This window comes from Lagopus muta, chromosome Z, assembly GCF_023343835.1.
Source record: "Lagopus muta isolate bLagMut1 chromosome Z, bLagMut1 primary, whole genome shotgun sequence".
Lineage (NCBI taxonomy): Eukaryota > Metazoa > Chordata > Aves > Galliformes > Phasianidae > Lagopus > Lagopus muta.
In genome coordinates, this window is record NC_064472.1 from 68,861,386 (window position 1) to 68,879,247 (window position 17,862).

Genomic DNA, 17,862 nt, shown 5'->3' on the forward strand with positions numbered 1-17,862 from the left:
TTGTAGTTCAGCTCCTCCCGCCGGCGTGTCTGGCGGCATTTCTTCCGGCGCGGTGCAAGGCAGCTTCCGGCAGTAGAGGCGGCGGCGGTTGGGACGGGTGCCGTGTCAGAACGGTCCCACCTTTCGTTATGGCGGGCGACGGCGGCGCCTACCGGCTTCGCTGCTCCCTGCTGGGCCACGAACAAGACGTGCGGGGTATAACGCGAGGTTTCTTCCCCGAGGGCGGCTTCGTGTCCGTATCTCGGGACCGGACTGCCCGGCTCTGGACGCCCGACGGGTGAGTGCTGGAGCGCTCCGCGGCCTGGCGGCCCTTGGCTGGACCGAGGGGTACAGCGGGCGCGCACGGCTGGCTGAAGGATCGCTATGGGGAGAGGCGGCACTGCGGGCTGCTGCTGTTGTTGTTCTCAGGGTTATATCGGTGGTGGCTTCTGCGAACGTGGGAGGCTTTATCCGGCTGATGTTCAAGCTGCTTTCTCCCCTCAGTCAGTGTAGAAGTAATCTTAGAAACGTCTCGGTTTTAACAGCGAAGCAGTGTACTTTGAATGTTTTTGAGGGATCTTTGTTTATTCTCCTTGGGCAGACAACACTGTGAGGCTGTCTTGAATGCTGTTCCTGGTTTCTGGCCTCCTCATTTCAAGGAAGGTGGAATCTTCTGGAGGGAGTCCAGCAAAGAGCCACTGGGATGATTTGGGGCCTGGAGGAAAGCCCTTCCTCTTATAGGGAAAGGCTGAGAAACCTTCGACTGCATGGCCTGGAGATTAGGGTGGATCTCATCCCTGTTTGTAAATATCTAAAGTGCAGGAATTGAATGGGTGGGGCCGGGTTCTTTTGGAGATGCCAAGCAGCAGGACAAGGGATAACAGGCGCAAACTGGAACACAGCAAATTCTATGCAAATGTGAGGAAAAAGCTCTTTACTTTGAGGAGGACTGAGCAATGGAGCAAACTGCCCAGAGAGGTTGTGAAGTCTGCTTTGTCTGGAGTTGAAGTCGGGACCCATCTGGGTACTTTCCTGGGCAACCTAGCATAGGGAGCTTCCTTTACTGGTGAGGTTGGACTGGATGATCTACAGAAGTCCCTTTCCAGCCCCTACTAATATTGTGATTCTGCGTTGCTGCAAGGTATTTTCCTCAGGGAATAGGTCCTGCAAAGCAGTGTGAGATGATGATGAAGGTGCTGGAGGCAGCAATGAGACCTGCTCAGCTGCTTCTACTTTCAGTTCTGAGAGTACTATGTTCTGAAGTTATTTTCCAGTGGCTTTCTGTGAAGCAGAGGTAGTTGACAGATTTGTGTCAGTGCTCACGTGTGTTTCAGTTGGTGTCTGTAGCCCTGCAGTTGAGATGAAGGACATCTAATTGCACTAAGTGTGGTTTGTTGGGTCTCTTATCATTTCAAGAAGAAATTCCAAAATTGCGTAGAAATTTATTGCATGAAAGGAAGTTTCATTCTGACCCCTGATGTCAGAAGGTTGCTAGAAGGAGGTAAGGGATGATTTACTCAGTAGCATTCTTTTTCTTTTGAGGTTGTGTTATAATGAAAAATCAAGGGTACTGGTTGAATTGGATGTAATGCTTATATGTTCCAATGAACAGATTTTTCAGTCAGCAAGCTTTCTTCATTTAGTTAGCCTTTTATTTTGGGTTATACTGGAGTAGATAATTGAGATTTTACACAGGAGACTGTTTCACGAAGGCAAACTGCAACTAATTCTGATTAAATTCTTAAATTCCTTCCAGTACCTAAAAGGGAAAGGCTGGAGTGAGTGACTATTCAGCAGGAAATGTATTGGTAGGGCAGGGAGTAGTAGCTTTTAACTAAAAGAAAAAATATGTGGCTTTAAATGTTGCTTTCTGGGTCGGGATGCTGGAGTATAGTTTTCCTCAAAGTTTTTCATCCACAGTAAGCACACTGCAAAGGTTGTTAGTAAGTCTAGAGCTGTTGTAACTCAGCACCTCAGGTAAGTGCTATTTCTATTTTGACACTGGACTGATTATCGTATATGTTTAGTCTTAACAGGGGATTTACTGAAATGCACTGTATGCGTGGCCACTCAAATTTTGTATCTTGTGTGTGCATCATACCTCCAAGTGACCTCTATCCTCGTGGGCTGATTGCAACTGGTGGCAATGATCATAATATTTGCATTTTCACAGTAGACAACACAGCTCCTCTTTACGTCCTTAAGAGTCATAAGAATACAGGTATGTACTTTTTTTTTTTTTTTTTTGAGTTTGTTACTCAACAAGAAGTTAATGTGATTTATTAGGAAATTGAGTTGAAGTTGTAAAACTCAATTTTGATTTCTTTGATATTTACTATGTGAGCTGTTTGATTACGGCCTCTACAAGCAGCATTCTGTAATCTCAATTCACGTAAAGGCAGTTTGATGTAAGGACTTACAAAATTTATGCTGATTGATATTTGAACACTTGATCACGGGGCAATTTACAGAATGTATCCTTTTTATTAAGTTACATTTTTTTATGAAGCAGTTAATTTAATCCTCTGTGTATTGTGTTAAGCTTAGTTTTGGTGTCTGAGTTCATAGAAGTACAATGAAGCTTCCTGGGATAAACAAACTTGCAGTGCTCATTTTATTTCCTAAGGGAACTGCAGTATTTACTGGTGCTTTAAAAATCTGCTGAATTCTAAAATGTCACTGCAGAAATTTCACCTCCGTAGATAAATCAGTGCAACATGTGACATAAAAACAATATTATATACACTTTTTAAGCCATGAAATGAAAGATTCAGCAATCCTTATGTTGGAATGCAAAGGGTTTTTTTTTCTTGTTTTTTGTTTGTTTGCTTTCATGTTGTGATGTACTATTTCATTATGGAATTCCAGAAGTAAACATTGCAAATCTTGGATGTTCAGGATCTCTTAAGGTCTCTAAGGATTCTGGAGATCAGTTTGAAAACAACCTCAACTGCTACACAACACCAAAAATTTATATATTTACATTATAAACGACTTGACTTGCCATGATAAAGAAATTAAATAATGTCATTGTGTAGGAAGGTGTGGAATGCCTTACATATTTCATGTGAAATCTGGGCTCGATGAGTAGATAAAAGAACAGTATATTCCCTTTGTGTATATAAAAAGACATGCTGTTATACGAAGCAAGTTGGATTTCCCTACAGAAAGTACTTTTTATAGCAATTTTTATAGTAATGCAAAACATAATTTTTTCTTTTTAAATGTAAAGTCATATTAATTATGACTTTAAATCTGTTTCAGAAGTGGGGAAAAACTGAGACGTGACTAACAATAGACGTGAGCAGAATACTATCTAGTTCTGACTGCTGTGTGAAACATAAGGCCCTACTTTCTTTAATCTATTCTCAGATGGATAACATATTCTAACTTAGCTCTTTTTGTATACTTTGAGTGACCCTTATTGCTGCTGTGCCTCTTGAGTTTTATAGCTGTGCATTACTGGAGCATTTGCAGTTTATATTCTTGTTAAATAACTTATTTTATGTCAGTATAATTTCTTGGTGGTAGTATTTTGTCTCCCAAGAAGATGAGCTAAGTATTTTTGGTATGAAAACTTGTTCTGTGAGAATGTAAGCTAATAATGTTGGTGAAATCTTGTTTCTCTCTGTAATTGTAAAACTAAATTTTTGCATTAATTCTGTTTCTTGACTAATTATCTGTGCTGTTGGTGAACATATTCTGACTTGAGATCAAATACTAAACTTAAAATGTAGATATATAAATGACAAAAAGGAGTGAACATCTAAAATGAGATTTGTAAGCAGTTCCTTTCTAGGTGGCTATCAACTCCATTTCTGCTTAATTTTTCTCCAAACTCCTCAGCAATAGCTATGCTGCTAATGCCAAATTTATCTCCTTAAATAATTTAAAAGTACTGGCATAAGATTTGTGGCAATACAGGTAACGCTGTTGTTAATCTGAAAATACATTTCAGTTTGCAGCCTTTCTTCTGGGAAATTTGGCACGCTATTAAGTGGATCATGGGATACAACTGCCAAAGTCTGGTTGAATGACAGATGTATGATGACATTACAGGTATGAAGTTACTCTGCATGAATATAAAATAGGTACTGAATTTTACTTTAACAAGTTTAACAGTGTTGTGGGGTTGTTTTTGTTTTTTCAGGGTCACACAGCTGCAATATGGGCAGTAAAAATACTGCCTGAACAGGGATTAATGTTGACGGGTTCAGCTGACAAAACTATTAAACTGTGGAAGGCTGGCAGATGTGAAAGAACTTTTACTGGTAAATATTGCTGCAGGTGGTAATTTAATCAAGGTCATACGCTTTATTAAAAACAGGGAAAATATAATCAGAAACCGCTAAGACTTCTGTAAATTAAACGATTTTTAGGCAGGATTTTAACAATCTCTTGAGTTGTATACTCAGAAATCCCATTACTTTTAAAAGACTCAAATTTCTTTCAGTGCTTCTATAATGAAAATTGGTTGCCAGGATACAGATGTGAGTTAAATAGAAATAGTGTACTGCTGGTAATTGAAAAAGATTTCTTTCTTCTACACAGGACATGAAGATTGTGTAAGAGGTTTAGCTATCCTCAGTGAAATGGAATTCCTTTCGTGCTCTAATGATGCTAGTGTTCGAAGATGGCATATCTCTGGCGAGTGTCTGCATGTATATTATGGACATACAAACTATATATACAGCGTATCTGCCTTCCCTCACTGTGAAGGTAAGTTTATCTTTTGTGACTATTAGCCAGCACAATTCCAAAATGAAATGGCAAAGTAGGCAGTCTGTAGCTTTATGAAACTGCCATAACCGAAAAACTCAGTACTGAATTTGTTTGTACATTTTTCAATTTGTTTTGTGTTTTTTTTTTTTTTTTTTTTTTTTTTTTTAAACTCCAAACCATGTCTTCTGCGGAATTGATCTGATAGCAAATAAGATGAAAGTTCATAGGCAGGAAACTTTGATAAAGCGATACACAAAATTACCATCCAAATAGCAGTACTGAAATACAAATGGCCGTGGAGTACTTAAATAGTATGCATGGCTTAGCAGTTTGAGGTTACATACATTTCAGTGAATAAGGAATTAATAGAAATGTCAGGAAAGGGTTGTGGTCCATGGCTCAATGTCAAGGAAGAGGCTGGGAGTGAGTGGTGAGTGGTCCATCTTGGAACCAGTACTCTTCAATTTCTCTGTCAGTGACACAGATGATGGGATCGACTGCACCCTCAGCAAGTTTACTGATGATAGCGAGCTGAATGTTCCAGTTGACATAGCAGAAGGAGCAGATACTGCCAGAGGGACCTTGATAAACTCACGTGAAACTAATGAGATTCACATAAGCAGACTGCAAGGTTTTGCACTCAATAATCTTAGCTATGTATACGAGATGGGAGAAGAATTTCTTGAGTGGTTTTGCTGAGAAGGACTTAAGTGTTCTGGTGGACAAAAAAACAAGAGCTAGCAGTGTGCAGGCCAACAGTATCCTAGGCTGCATCAGAAGAGGGGTGGCCAGCAGGGCAGGATGGAGATTGTCACGCTGTAGTCTGACCTATGTGGCCCTATTTGAAGTGTTGCACCCAGGTCTGGTATCCCCAACACAGGAAAGATGTTGAGCTTGTGGAGAGGGTCCAGAGGAGGGCCATGAAGATGACCCAAGTGCCAGAGCACCTCTCCTGTGAAGACAAGCTGTCAGAGCTGTGCTTGTTCAAGCTGGAGAAGAGAAGGCTGTGGGGAGACCTCATTGAGGCCTGCCAGTATTTAAACAGAGCTTATAAATGGGAGGAAAACAAACTTTTTACATGAGTGGTTAGTGATAGGACAAGGGGGAATGGTTTTAAACTAAAGGAGGGAGATTTAGATTTTCACTGAGAGGATGGTGAGGTGCTGGCACAGGCTACACAGAGAGGTTCTGGATACCTCATTCCTGTAGCTGTTCAAGGCCAGGTTGGATGGGGCCCTGAGCAATCTGATCTGGTACTTGATGTAATGGTTGGCACCCGTGCAGCAAGTGGTTTTGAACTTGATCCTCAATGTTCTCCAATCAAGCCATTCTGTGATTTCAAAGTATCTTAGAAATAGTTTAGATCAACGTTATTATGCATGCAGTGCCTGCATGTTTTAAGATTGAGAAGTTTGGAAATTCAGAACTAACTATTGCAGACAGTTGAAAAATAAATTCAGTCAATGAACTTTGTTTGCTGTATGAAGTATTTGTTCATCAGATAAAGTGGCTGTGTATCTCAAATCTCTTCTGCACCAAAACTCCTCATAAGAGGACATGCCTGAAGTTAGATTTTGGTTTTTGAGCAGGCTTTATGCATGTTTACTGAAATAGCAGCCTGACCTTGAAAAAATCTGATAGTTATAACAACAGTCATGCTCTGGAAACTCTAAAACAAAGCAGTTATAATTTCAAGTTCTTTGTTTAAACTCTTGGAAGGAGAAAGCAATCTTGAGTTGCAAACAACTGTTTTTTCCCTGTCTGGCTGCTCAGCCTGCAAGTTATTCTCTTTTTTTTTTGACCAGACAACTATGTAGTGACTTTTGATGTTTTAATTCTTAGATAACGAGTTGTAGAGAGGCACCTACTAACATAGTATGCTGAAAATCAGCTTTAAAAGCTTTTGTGTTTTTTCTTTTCAGATTTTGTGACTACTGGTGAAGATAGATCTCTTAGAATCTGGAAGCAAGGGGAATGCATTCAAACAATCAGGCTCCCAGCTCAGTCTGTGTGGTGCTGCTGTGTGTTAGACAATGATGACATTGTAGTTGGTGCAAGGTATCCACGTCTTATTCTCAGTGTATTTCCAGACTTAGATCTGAAAAACCCCAGGTGAAATGGTGTGCATTCCTCTGATTATCATTTCCCACTGTATTTAAAAATACAGCTGTGAAGATGCATGTGGAAATTAAATTTGTGTGCTGTGTTCCAGCCAAAAGGTTGATATGATATAATGGTTGATATTTTGCATTGATATGCAAAATGCAGAGGTAAAAAGAATTCTTTGGGAATGTGGTAATACTGAGACTATACTGTGTGAATAGCACATTTGATAGGCATATCCTACCTTGGCTTGTATTGTGGAGTTTCAAGGTAACTTTTGTAAGTCCTGTAGACCTTTTTTAGAATAAGAGCAAACTAATTAAAAAAAAAAAAAAAAAAAAAAGGGTGGGGTGGGGTTGGGAGGGCAGGGGAAGAATTGCTGGAAATAATTGTGGTTTATCATGATGTAGAAGTCACTATCAGAATATATGTAGTTTTGATATTTAACATACTATTTTTCTTTGCATGTTTTCTCTTCATTCAGTGATGGAATCATAAGGGTATTTACAAAGTCTTTGGAAAGAACAGCAAGTGCTGAAGAGATACAGGCCTTCGAGAATGAGCTTTCCCAAACATCCATTGACCCTAAAACTGGTGATTTAGGAGATATTAATGCTGATGATCTTCCTGGAAGAGAACACCTTAAGGATCCTGGTAAGTTATGTACAATTCTGTTATGTTAGAGATGCCTCCAGATCTTGATTCTGATATACTGAAACTTTCCATCCATTCCAAATAAAGGTTTGAATCAACTTTCAGTAGAATCGCTAAAGAAGAAAGCTTGATTCTGTTCTGCTTTCCTTGCACTGATTCTTTTGTTGGCAAGACTGAAGCTGTAAATATTTCTCTGTGTGTGTATTTTTTGTATACTAAAAAGGTGAAAAATAAATATTCTGCAAAATAATTCAGAAAAAGCTGACTTTCAGTATGCTGCAGTGTGTTGAAGATGTTCTGGATCTACTATGCTAGCTATAGCAAAAATAAAAGAGACAGCCATATAACTTTCAAAGGGATTACTAAGTTTCCCTCCCCTCCAGCCCCCCCAAGAACAAATTAAAAATAAAGAAGATTACGTTCTAGCTCTCAGCTTGAAAAACAGTTTTGCTCAATCAACTGGAGTGTACACGTTCCAAGTGCTCGGGAGGTTGCTGAGGAAAGTAGAGGGAGAAGTGGTAGTTAAGATTACTCTTAAATATGCAAATACTTTTTCCCAGGTGGATGAGTCAGTGACTTAAGCTGTCAGTTCTAACCAGCAAGTTGTATAAGTCTTAGAATCATATAAAGCTTCCTATCATTTTAAACCATGAGAGAATATCACCTTTCTTAATTGTGACCTCCCTGGGAAAATGGTGAACTTTTGAAATACTTAAGGACTGCTTATGCAACTGTCTGGTGGCATATAACATTTCTATAACTGTAAATTGCTATTGTCCAGGTATTCTGCTATTTTTGTTGCAACACTTACTATCTAGTTTTCTGTGTTGCGACTTCAAATCTTGGACTAGTTCTTCATCTTTGTAATTGAGTTCTGTGTTAGACTTTCTCTTTCTTAAAGTAAATTTTATTTTTAAATTTCTTAAATTTCTTTAATCTGTTAAATATTCATGCCTGCAGGAACAAGAGATGGACAGACACGGCTGATTAAAGATAATGGGAAAGTTGAAGCATATCAGTGGAGTGTTAGTGAAGGAAGATGGATAAAGATTGGTGATGTTGTTGGCTCTTCAGGAGGCACACAACAAACATCTGGAAAGGTTTTATTCGAAGGAAAAGTATGTACAACATTTAATAGGCTTTATTCCTTTTTAAGTTAAACGCTGGATTTCACATTAGAGAAAAAAAGATTCTGATCACGGCTTAAATATAATACAGATTAAAAAATGGGAATTTATTCGTTTATTTTTCTTTTTGCACGTTTTTGATTTAATAAAACTTACAGGTAGGACTGTTAGGTTCTGTTCTACTTTTGAAATGCATTTTGTAAAATCAGCAAACAAATTGAAGTTACTTTGCAGGAAGGCCATCTGCCAGCTAGTAACAAAAGAATCAAAATCTCTACTATTTATTACTCCTACACGGAAAAGTTACACATAACTGCCTTTGCAAAGAGAAAGAAGCTTGTAGTGTGTAACATTGGGTCCATCTGAAATTCTAAGTCCCAGATTTTCTCTCTCTCTTTTTTTTTTTTTTTTTTAACTTTGGAATGTAAAGATGGGTAATCTGAAAAGTAATCATTTCATTTACTGAAGCATACACAGAAAAATTTCTGCATAGCAAAGAACTTTCTCTTGTATGTTTTAAGAAACCATGGGGCTTTATTCTTGTGTAGTAGTAGTGTGTTTTTCGTCCTGATGTTTTTTTCAGGTGCCTGTCTGCCCTATACCTTCACAGTCAGAGCTGTCTGTGAGTTATTTTGTAATATATGATGACAATGTATGTACAGGTATATTGTTCTTGCCTGGTTATGTCAAAATACAGAATTATGGCAAATGTAGGGTATAGTTATACATAAGCTCCAACAAATATAAGACTATGCGAATATTGTTGATACAATCTGCAAGTTCAGTTTTAAAGTTTTTCAGCTTAGGCCTGGACCACTATCAGTCTGTATTTGATGTCTTTATGCAAAAAAAGTGCTGACAAGTGCCTCATTTGTTTTTGTTTTTATTCATATAGGAATATGACTATGTTTTCACTGTTGATGTAAATGAAAGTGGTCCTTCCTACAAACTGCCATATAACATTTCTGATGATCCTTGGCTGACTGCATATAACTTCCTGCAAAAGAATGATCTAAATCCAATGTTTCTGGATCAGGTGGCCAAATTTATTATAGACAACACTAAGGGGCAAGCACCGTTGAATACAAATACTGAATTTTCAGACCCGTTTACAGGTAAAAAACAAGACTTGGGCACAGTCAAGAAGTTAAGCATCTGAGATAAAGATGTGTACTTGTAAATATTCTTGGTATGCTCTGATGTTTTCTCTAAGTATATTCCATCACAAGGCTAGGGCGTGAATTTAGTAGAATGGCTTAGAGCATTATGTATTCTATAAAGCTGCTGTAAGCCAGCTATGCTTACCTGGTAGTGTAGGTCACTTTACATGCAGACTTGAGAGTTGCAGAATCGTTGAAGCTTGAAGAGATCTCTAGAGATTACCATGTCTAACAGGGGGAGCCAATTTGCTCAGGACTACACCTAGATGGCTCCTGAATACTTCCAGCATGGGACACTCCACAGCCTCTCGGGGCAACTGCTTAGTCATGTGCACAATTGAAAAGTGTTTCCTGGTGTCCAAACAGAACTTCCTGTGTTTCAGTTTGTTTTGTTACTGGGCATCCCTTGGAAGATACTGTACTTCTTGTCTTTGCATCCTGTGGCCCCTGATTCTCTGTATTCTCTGATATGTCAATCTCCCTTGTATTGGGGATCTCAGAACTAGCCACAGTACCCCAGGGGCAGCTTCCTCAGTGCTGAGTGGAGAGGAAGGCTCACCTCTCCACCTGCTGTCAGAAGTTTGCCAAGTTAGCCCAGGATGCCATTAGTCATCTTTGCAGTATAGTCATATTGCTGACTCATAGACAGCTTGGTGTCCACTAGGACTGTGACGTCCTTTTCTGCCAAGTTGCTTTTTAGTAGTCCCTAGCACATACTGGTGCCTGGAGTTGTTTCTCTCCAGGTGCAGTGCTTTGAACTTCTCCTTCTTGAATTTCAAGAGGTTCCTGCTTAGCTAAGTCCCCTTAGGTGGTAAGACAACTAACCCTGTGGATATCAGCCACTTTTAGCATTTTGTTGTTAATGTACCATCAGCAAATCTACACTGTACTACATCATCCAGGTCATTAACAAAGGTGTGAAAGAGGATTAGTTCCAATAACTGACATGTAAGGTATGTTGCCACTTAGTAGCTTCTAACTAGATGTTGTGCCACTGATGTCACCCTCATCACATGTCTTCAGTCAGTTTTCAATCCATCTCACTGATCATCAAGACTTCAATGTCCTAGTTCTTGCACTTGTTTCCTGTTCTCAAATGATGGCACAGATAGATCTGACAAGAAGCTTATAAAATCTGTGAGGTTTTTGTCAGAGCAAATCTTTGAACAAAATGTTAATCAAGCCAGCTGTATCTTTTTTAGTCTAATTTTTCTTTTTTTAATGTAAGAAAATCCAGCTTTTTATCCAATTGGGCTAACAGTGGCCAGATGCTATTAAGGCAATGGATAAAATACAAAAAATTTAACTGGAGAGAGAAATGAAACTGAGTAAGATAAGTAAGTAACTCCTTGTCAGGAAGAAAATGAAAACTATTATTTTTAATTTATTAAAAAACGTATTTAAAAGTTAATTACTCAACAGCTGAACTTTGTTAATTGATTATGTCCTCTCTGTTGCTTTACAAACTAACCCACTATTCAAATAGTTCCGCAACGTTGTAGGTAGGAACAAAATGTCATGAAAATAACTAAGCCAAGTCTTTTTTTTTTTTCCTTGCAGTGAACTAGAAATTATTTTAGAGGCCATCAATCAGATTCAGATGCATCTCATGGAACTGCAGTTGTATAAACCTGTGCTCATACCTTTTAACTTGACTCTGTCCGAATGTACAGTGCTTATGTTCTAGAAAAAAAGTTCTGACTCTGATATATTCAGAATTTTCTTGAGCACTGGGGGAACTGTGTAAAGAGGATCTAATATGTCTTATGACTTATTGTGGCATTATGACAAATTTGATGTTTGCCTTCATTTTTCAGTTGCATCTGTCTGAAAATACTGATACTTTACTAACACCAAGGTATGTATGTTTCACTAGGTGCTGGGCGTTATGTTCCAGGCTCTACATCTCTGTCAAATACAGCCCCTGCAGCAGATCCATTTACAGGTAATATAATATTAATAATCTTTACTGTATTTTGTCTTGCCAGTGTTCGGTTAGAGTTTGTTTGGCTCCTGAGTCCTGTTCCTCTCCTCCACTTGGGGTAGCACTGTGGGGCAGTTGATTGATTGTGTGGAGCCTGTCCAGCTCTGTTTAGCATAGGAGAAAGCCCTCTGCTTGTCTGGTCTGCCTTGCATCACTCTGTCCTCTGCAGCAAAGCAGTCAGATATTAAATGCCATGTTTTGCCAATCTTATAGCCATGGCCAGCTCAGGATCGGGCATTTTCATAGAAGACTTTTCTTTTTTCTCATTATCTCTTTATTCTCTTTATGTGAATATTACTGGTATCTACATATGCTAAATTTTAGATTCTAATCCTTCCTCTTATAGCTTAAAATCCTTCTCATTTGTAATAAGCCTGTTTGTAAAGAAATCTCATCCTGCCTAGTGGCTCTTGATCCTCAGAGAAGGGTCACGCAGTCATAGACCTTCCCTCAAAGCTCTCTAACTACTTTTAATGCTCTGCAAGTCTTTCTTGGCAGCATCACTGATGTGTAGGTTGAACAATAGCAGGGGTTAAAGTATGAGGGCCAGGCAAGCTGTGGCAGTCCCTGTACATCTGACATCCTGTATCCTGACTCCCAGCAAACAACAAACCTCCCAAGAAAATAGGTCAAATCAGTAGATAGGTGTCTTTGTGCCCTGCTGGAAGAAATCTCTTACCGCTTCTGCTTTCCTTTACCTGTTTTTGTACGTGCTAGCTACACTTTCAGCTGGCTCTGATGCATCCTCTTCTGTGTGTTTGTCCTCATCACTGCCAGGTATAATATTTGTCCATGTGGAGCAGAAGCCTTCCTGCTCTTGCTTGAAGTTAAAGCATTTCCCATCTTGACAGTCCTCCTCCATACCCTCTCTACTGTGGTCTCCAGCTGTCCCTCTTCCTTTTTTTTTTTTTTTTTTTTTTTTTTTTGTTTGTTTTTTTTTTTGTGGCTCAGTTTTTCATTTCTAAAAACCTTGACTGTCTCCTGAACTCTGCTGGTGGTTCATGGCTTTGGCACCTGACTACTTGGCACCACATTCAGAACCTACTGTCCTTCAGGAGAGGCCATCACTGCCTCAGGCAGAGGGAGAAGGCAGGCCTGGGTAACAGCCTCGAGCTCTTAATGGTCACAGCGAGTTGTACCAAGGGGTTTGGCATCCGTGGTGCCAGAGAAACTGCCTGAATTTTACTGAACAGTCACTTAGCTTTGAGTGGCCATCACTGCCACCAGCACTACCCTCACACACATATAGAGAGAGAGAGAGAGAGAGAGAGAGAAAAAAGTCTGTAAGTTTCAAGAAGAGTTAGAGGACTTTTTTCTAATTTTGTCAGTGCAAAATAATACTCTCAGTAGTGATATTTCAAAACTACCAATTAAAAGCACATATACACTACCTCTTTGCCAGTGGTGGTGATGAAAAAGTTTAACCTCTCCATTCAGGTGCTGGTCGCTATGTTCCTGGTTCAGCATCAAATGCAGCAGCTCCAGAGGGTGGGCATGACCCATACACAGGTAAGAGTGAGGCCTGCCATGTAAAGAGCATTGCTGATCTTTTTCTTTGGTTGTTGTTTTGATGTGGATTCCATGCTGTTATAAATTTTATATTTAAGCGTTACAAGCAGATTAAAACTGCTTATATTTCAGAAATTATTAAAAAACAAACAAACAAAAACAAAAAACAAACAAAAAAAACCAAACCAAAAAACAAAACAACAACAACAACAAAAAGCCAAGGGGAATAAAGTCTTCTTTTTACACTTAGGAATTGTAGAATATCCTGAGTTGGAGGGGACCCACAGGGATCATCAAATCCAATTCCTGTTTCTGCACAGGACCACCCAAAATTCAAACCCTGTGTCTGAGAGTATTGTCCAAACACTGCTTGAACTCTGGCAGCTTGGGGCCTTGAGCACTGTGCTGGGAAGCTTGATCACACTCTGGTGAAGAACCTGACCCAGCCTGACCCTCCTCTGACACAGCTGCATGCAGACTTGTATGAGTGTAGTCTGCAAACTCTTGTTCATCAGTGACTAAATTGCATAGTCAATGGTGGTGGCTATGTTGAAAAAGAGTGTTTTGTTGCTGAGAATTTGCTCTATCAAACAGTGTTTTCTTGTGCTCTTTGCATCTGTTGTAGTTTTCATGGAAATAAGCACAAACCATTCCTTTTGGAGTGACCATGCTGTAGTGCCACACGCACAGAAGCTTTATAATATACATTAGGAATCTGCTTATTGAGAACATTTTTGGTGTGCTGGCAGCTGTTGCACAAAGAAATAAATATATGCAGTTTTAGTGGAAATTATACAATGTAATCTATCAGTTCATCTGTGATTCTAGAAAATCATAAAGCTTTTTATTAATATTGTGATGTTGGTTTACTCTTGCATGTGATGTTACTTGGTCATATCTGCAGATTTAGATCTCTGCCTATTTATTATAAAAATAATGAGGAGCAGGAGAAGCTTTTATTCTAAAGCCAGAGAATTTTCATGCCTTAATTGCAGTATCAATTCCTATGACTGTATATTTGTTTCAATGTAATTCAGGTATCACATGAAAATTCATACTTAACAAATCTGTCATAGGGGGAAGAACAGCTTGTGAAGGATTGCTTCAGGTTTTAACCCTTGCACATGAAATGTGCATAAAACAATGTAAAGAAAGACAGCTATTGCTTAAGCATTAAGGTTTTTATTAAAAAAAAAAAAATGTCTGAGTGGTGAACAGTGGGAAAGTCTTATTGGTAGGGTAATAATCTGTATCAGATGCTTTGGTATGCTGTTAAAGTTCTCATTTTTGTTTATGTAGGAATGGGTGCATACCAATCAGCTGAAGCTGAAAACATTTATTTTCCTAAGAAGGATGCTGTCACCTTCGACCAGGCCAATCCTACACAGATTTTGGGTCAGTATTTTAATTTCAAGGATTTTTTTTTTCATCTTTTTAAAAGAAATAACTTTTTTTTCCTTCAAAAATCTAAATATTTCCAATAGTTTTCCTCCTCTTTCTCAGTTTTGACCTTTTAAAATTAAAGTAATTGCTTTAATGGTGAATGTATTAGGAGGCTTAGAAAGGGGAGTAAACTTCAGAAGAATTCCTATCTAATGCAGATTGTTTTTTTTTTCTTTCTCCTGCTGTCTGCTTTCGTTCGGTGTTTTGTTTACAAAGCTGGTACATCTGAGCACTGAGATTTTTTTTTCTCCTAGCTGCTGGGTATGTGGGTCATATGCAATCCCTTTGCAGTTTTGCTTATGAAAGTTTAAAAGCACTAGACACTAGTACAGTGTAATCTGCGCTATGTTGAAGGTGTTCTGTAGTTCCATAGAATCGTCTCTTCTGTGTTTAATCAGAACATTTTGCGGTACAGAAAATGATACACAGTGTTTAGTAGTAATGCACACTTCTGATGAATATTGCTGTTGTCTTTTTCTGTTTATCCATCCATATTCTTGTTCTGTAATGTAACATAATCTCAGAATTCCACAGAATCTCTACTTGTCTCTTTTTTTTTTTTTTTACAGTATGTTCTTGTAGAGTGCCTTAACGCAGTTATGAGTTTTGTAAAACCAGTTTGTATTCACGCTGTAGGAAAATACAGTACCTGGTTCAAACATCTCCAGATTAAAATTATTTTATTCAAATCTTTTTCATTTCTTCTCCATCTTTGCTTGCACATAGGCTAAAATGTGAGTTCTGAACCAGCACTATAGTATTAAGGAGGCTCGATAGTAATATTTGTTGTGATGATTGAAATTAGAAACCTGAAATTGTGAGAAGTAATGTTCTTAAATGATCACAGCAGTTGTAGCTTCTTCAGTAAAATACTGCAAATCCAGTTTTTTGTATAGAGTTTTGTTAAGCTGAAAATTATATCTCTTCAATTGGTCTTACAGGTAAACTAAAGGAACTTAATAGCAATGCTGCTGAAGAACAAAAACTTACAGAAGATGACTTGATAATCCTAGAAAAGTTACTGTCTGCAACATGCAATACCTCTGCAGAAATGCCTACAGCACAACAAATGCAAACTTTATGGAAAGCGATTAACTGGCCGGAAGGTAGACATTTGTGATTATTTTTTCATATTGTTGTCTCATCAGTACTTCACTATGAACCAGAACTCTTGTTAATGCTGGAAGTTACAAAGTCTGTCCCGAAGAGTTTATAACTCGGACAGAACCCAGTGGAGAACATAACAGGGGTAGCAGCATGAGCAGCAGAGCTGTTAATTAGTTGTCAGATGGTTGCTGGCACAACAACAAAGGTAAAAGAGAAATTTGATACAAACATCAGTCACAGTTATTTCATTAGTAGAGCTTCTCCAAGAAGCTCTGAGGCCTGTTAGGAAATAAAGCAAAGTTAGAGTTCTATCAAATGAGAGGTAAAATTATGGAAATGAGTTGTATTTAAATACATGTGAATATATATCACAAAACGTCTTCTATGTAATATGATGGGAGTTACTGAAGTTAGGTCATGCAGTCTGCATTAGTTAAGTGGCATTCTGAATGAATGAATGCAAGTGGAGTGATACAATGTCATTAGATAACATTGTCTGTACTGATGACTGGCTGGAAAGACTATCTTGTTTGTGAACATATATCCTGGAAGAATGGGATACACTGCATATACAAATACCTAAACATGCAGTGTTTAAGATGAACTGCTTTTTTAAAATGAGTCTTAAAAGCTTATTAACAGGAAAAATACTTTTTTAAATTGAAAACTGCTTACAGTATAGAACTGTGAGCTGTTATGGCTAATGTCTGTGTACGTTACAGGAAGTCTGATATCATGTGTTAATTTTACAGTTACTGCATATCTGTGGGGAAAAAATGCACAGTGAGTTGCTAAGCAGGTTCAATTTCCTTGATATGGGTGTAAGCTTAGGATACTGGTAACAGAGCTTAGGAGCCAAACATATTTGAAATTTAGAGAAGTTGAGAGGGAAGTATTGAACAAACTGTAAATATAGTTTCCTTATAGTGATACATAGTTACATAGCTAATCAGTTGAATGTATTTTATTTTTCTTCTGAACTATGTGTAAGAGTTGAAGTTGGCCTAAAAACAACCTTGCTTTTCCTGCAATCAGTTCTGTATCTATTCTAAACTCTGAGATACAGCATGAAGACAAATGGTGATGGTATCTGTGTATTCAGTCATTGGGAAGCTTTGAGAAACTCTGTGGAGTCTATCCTAACTTAAGCAGCATAAACATATATATGTATATCTTATATATAAAAAGCCATTAATGACATATATATATATATATATATATATAGTTTATATATTAAATGTTAGTGTGTTCCCAAAGTTAGGGATTTAAAAGTGTCTTCTACTGAAGCAAACTCACCAGCATGTTCACACCTAATGCAAATATTTTAATACTGAAACATATTTTTCTTGTTTCTTAGATATTGTCTTCCCAGCCCTTGACATTCTTAGATTGTCTGTCAGGCATCCCATTGTGAATGAGAACTTCTGTGGTGAAGAGGCTCACGTGCAATTTATCCATCTCCTCCTCAAATTTTTGAACCCTCAAGGAAAGCCAGCAAACCAGCTGTTGGCACTTAGAGCTCTTTGCAATTGCTTTGTCAGCCAAGCAGGCCAGAAGCTCCTGATGGAACAGAGGGATGAAATAATGACACAAGCAGTAGAAGTGAAATCAGGCAATAATAAGAATGTCCACATTGCACTTGCAACACTGACATTGAACTATGCTGTATGTTTACATAAAGTGAACAACATTGAGGGCAAAGCTCAATGTTTATCAGTTATCAGCACTGTTATGGAAGTTGTTAAAGATCTTGAAGCTGTTTTTAGACTCCTTGTGGCTCTGGGAACACTAATCAGTGATGATAAAAATGCTGTGCAATTAGCTAAGTCTCTTGGAGTTGACTCTCAAATAAAGAAGTATGTGTCTGTGTCAGAACCAGCTAAAGTAAAGGAATGCTGTAGGTTTGTTCTTAATCTGTTGTAATTGTTTTACTTAGCACTTGAGCAACACACCGTATACAGAAGAACGTATGCTTTTGTTCATATTTTGTGACAGAATATAATGGAGAAAATACTGTGGATGACTTAAACTTGATTTATTGTGAAGTACGGAGCAAATAAAACTTTTCACTCTC

At 38.3% G+C, this 17,862-nt stretch overlaps 1 protein-coding gene across 1 annotated transcript; it reads left to right on the forward strand.

Moving 5' to 3' along the window:
• The first annotated feature begins 44 nt into the window (after nucleotides 1-44).
• Nucleotides 45-17,862, forward strand: PLAA (phospholipase A2 activating protein). The gene is made up of 14 exons (XM_048930782.1): nucleotides 45-277; nucleotides 2,007-2,200; nucleotides 3,938-4,038; nucleotides 4,130-4,250; nucleotides 4,531-4,698; nucleotides 6,624-6,759; nucleotides 7,289-7,458; nucleotides 8,419-8,576; nucleotides 9,481-9,700; nucleotides 11,622-11,690; nucleotides 13,167-13,238; nucleotides 14,538-14,633; nucleotides 15,623-15,787; nucleotides 17,146-17,862. The coding sequence occupies exons 1-14, from the start codon at nucleotides 129-131 to the stop codon at nucleotides 17,709-17,711; spliced, it is 2,385 nt and encodes a 794-aa protein (XP_048786739.1). The 5' UTR covers nucleotides 45-128; the 3' UTR covers nucleotides 17,712-17,862.

What these genes read in the sequence shown, in the direction of transcription:
- PLAA (XM_048930782.1), top strand. Translation starts at nt 129, where the DNA reads ATGGCGGGCGACGGCGGCGCCTACCGGCTTCGCTGCTCCCTGCTGGGC. An exon ending in TGCCTTCCCTCACTGTGAAG is followed by an intron (nt 4,699 to 6,623) that starts GTAAGTTTATCT and finishes TTTTCTTTTCAG; the next exon opens with ATTTTGTGACTACTGGTGAA. An exon ending in GACATTGTAGTTGGTGCAAG is followed by an intron (nt 6,760 to 7,288) that starts GTATCCACGTCT and finishes CTCTTCATTCAG; the next exon opens with TGATGGAATCATAAGGGTAT.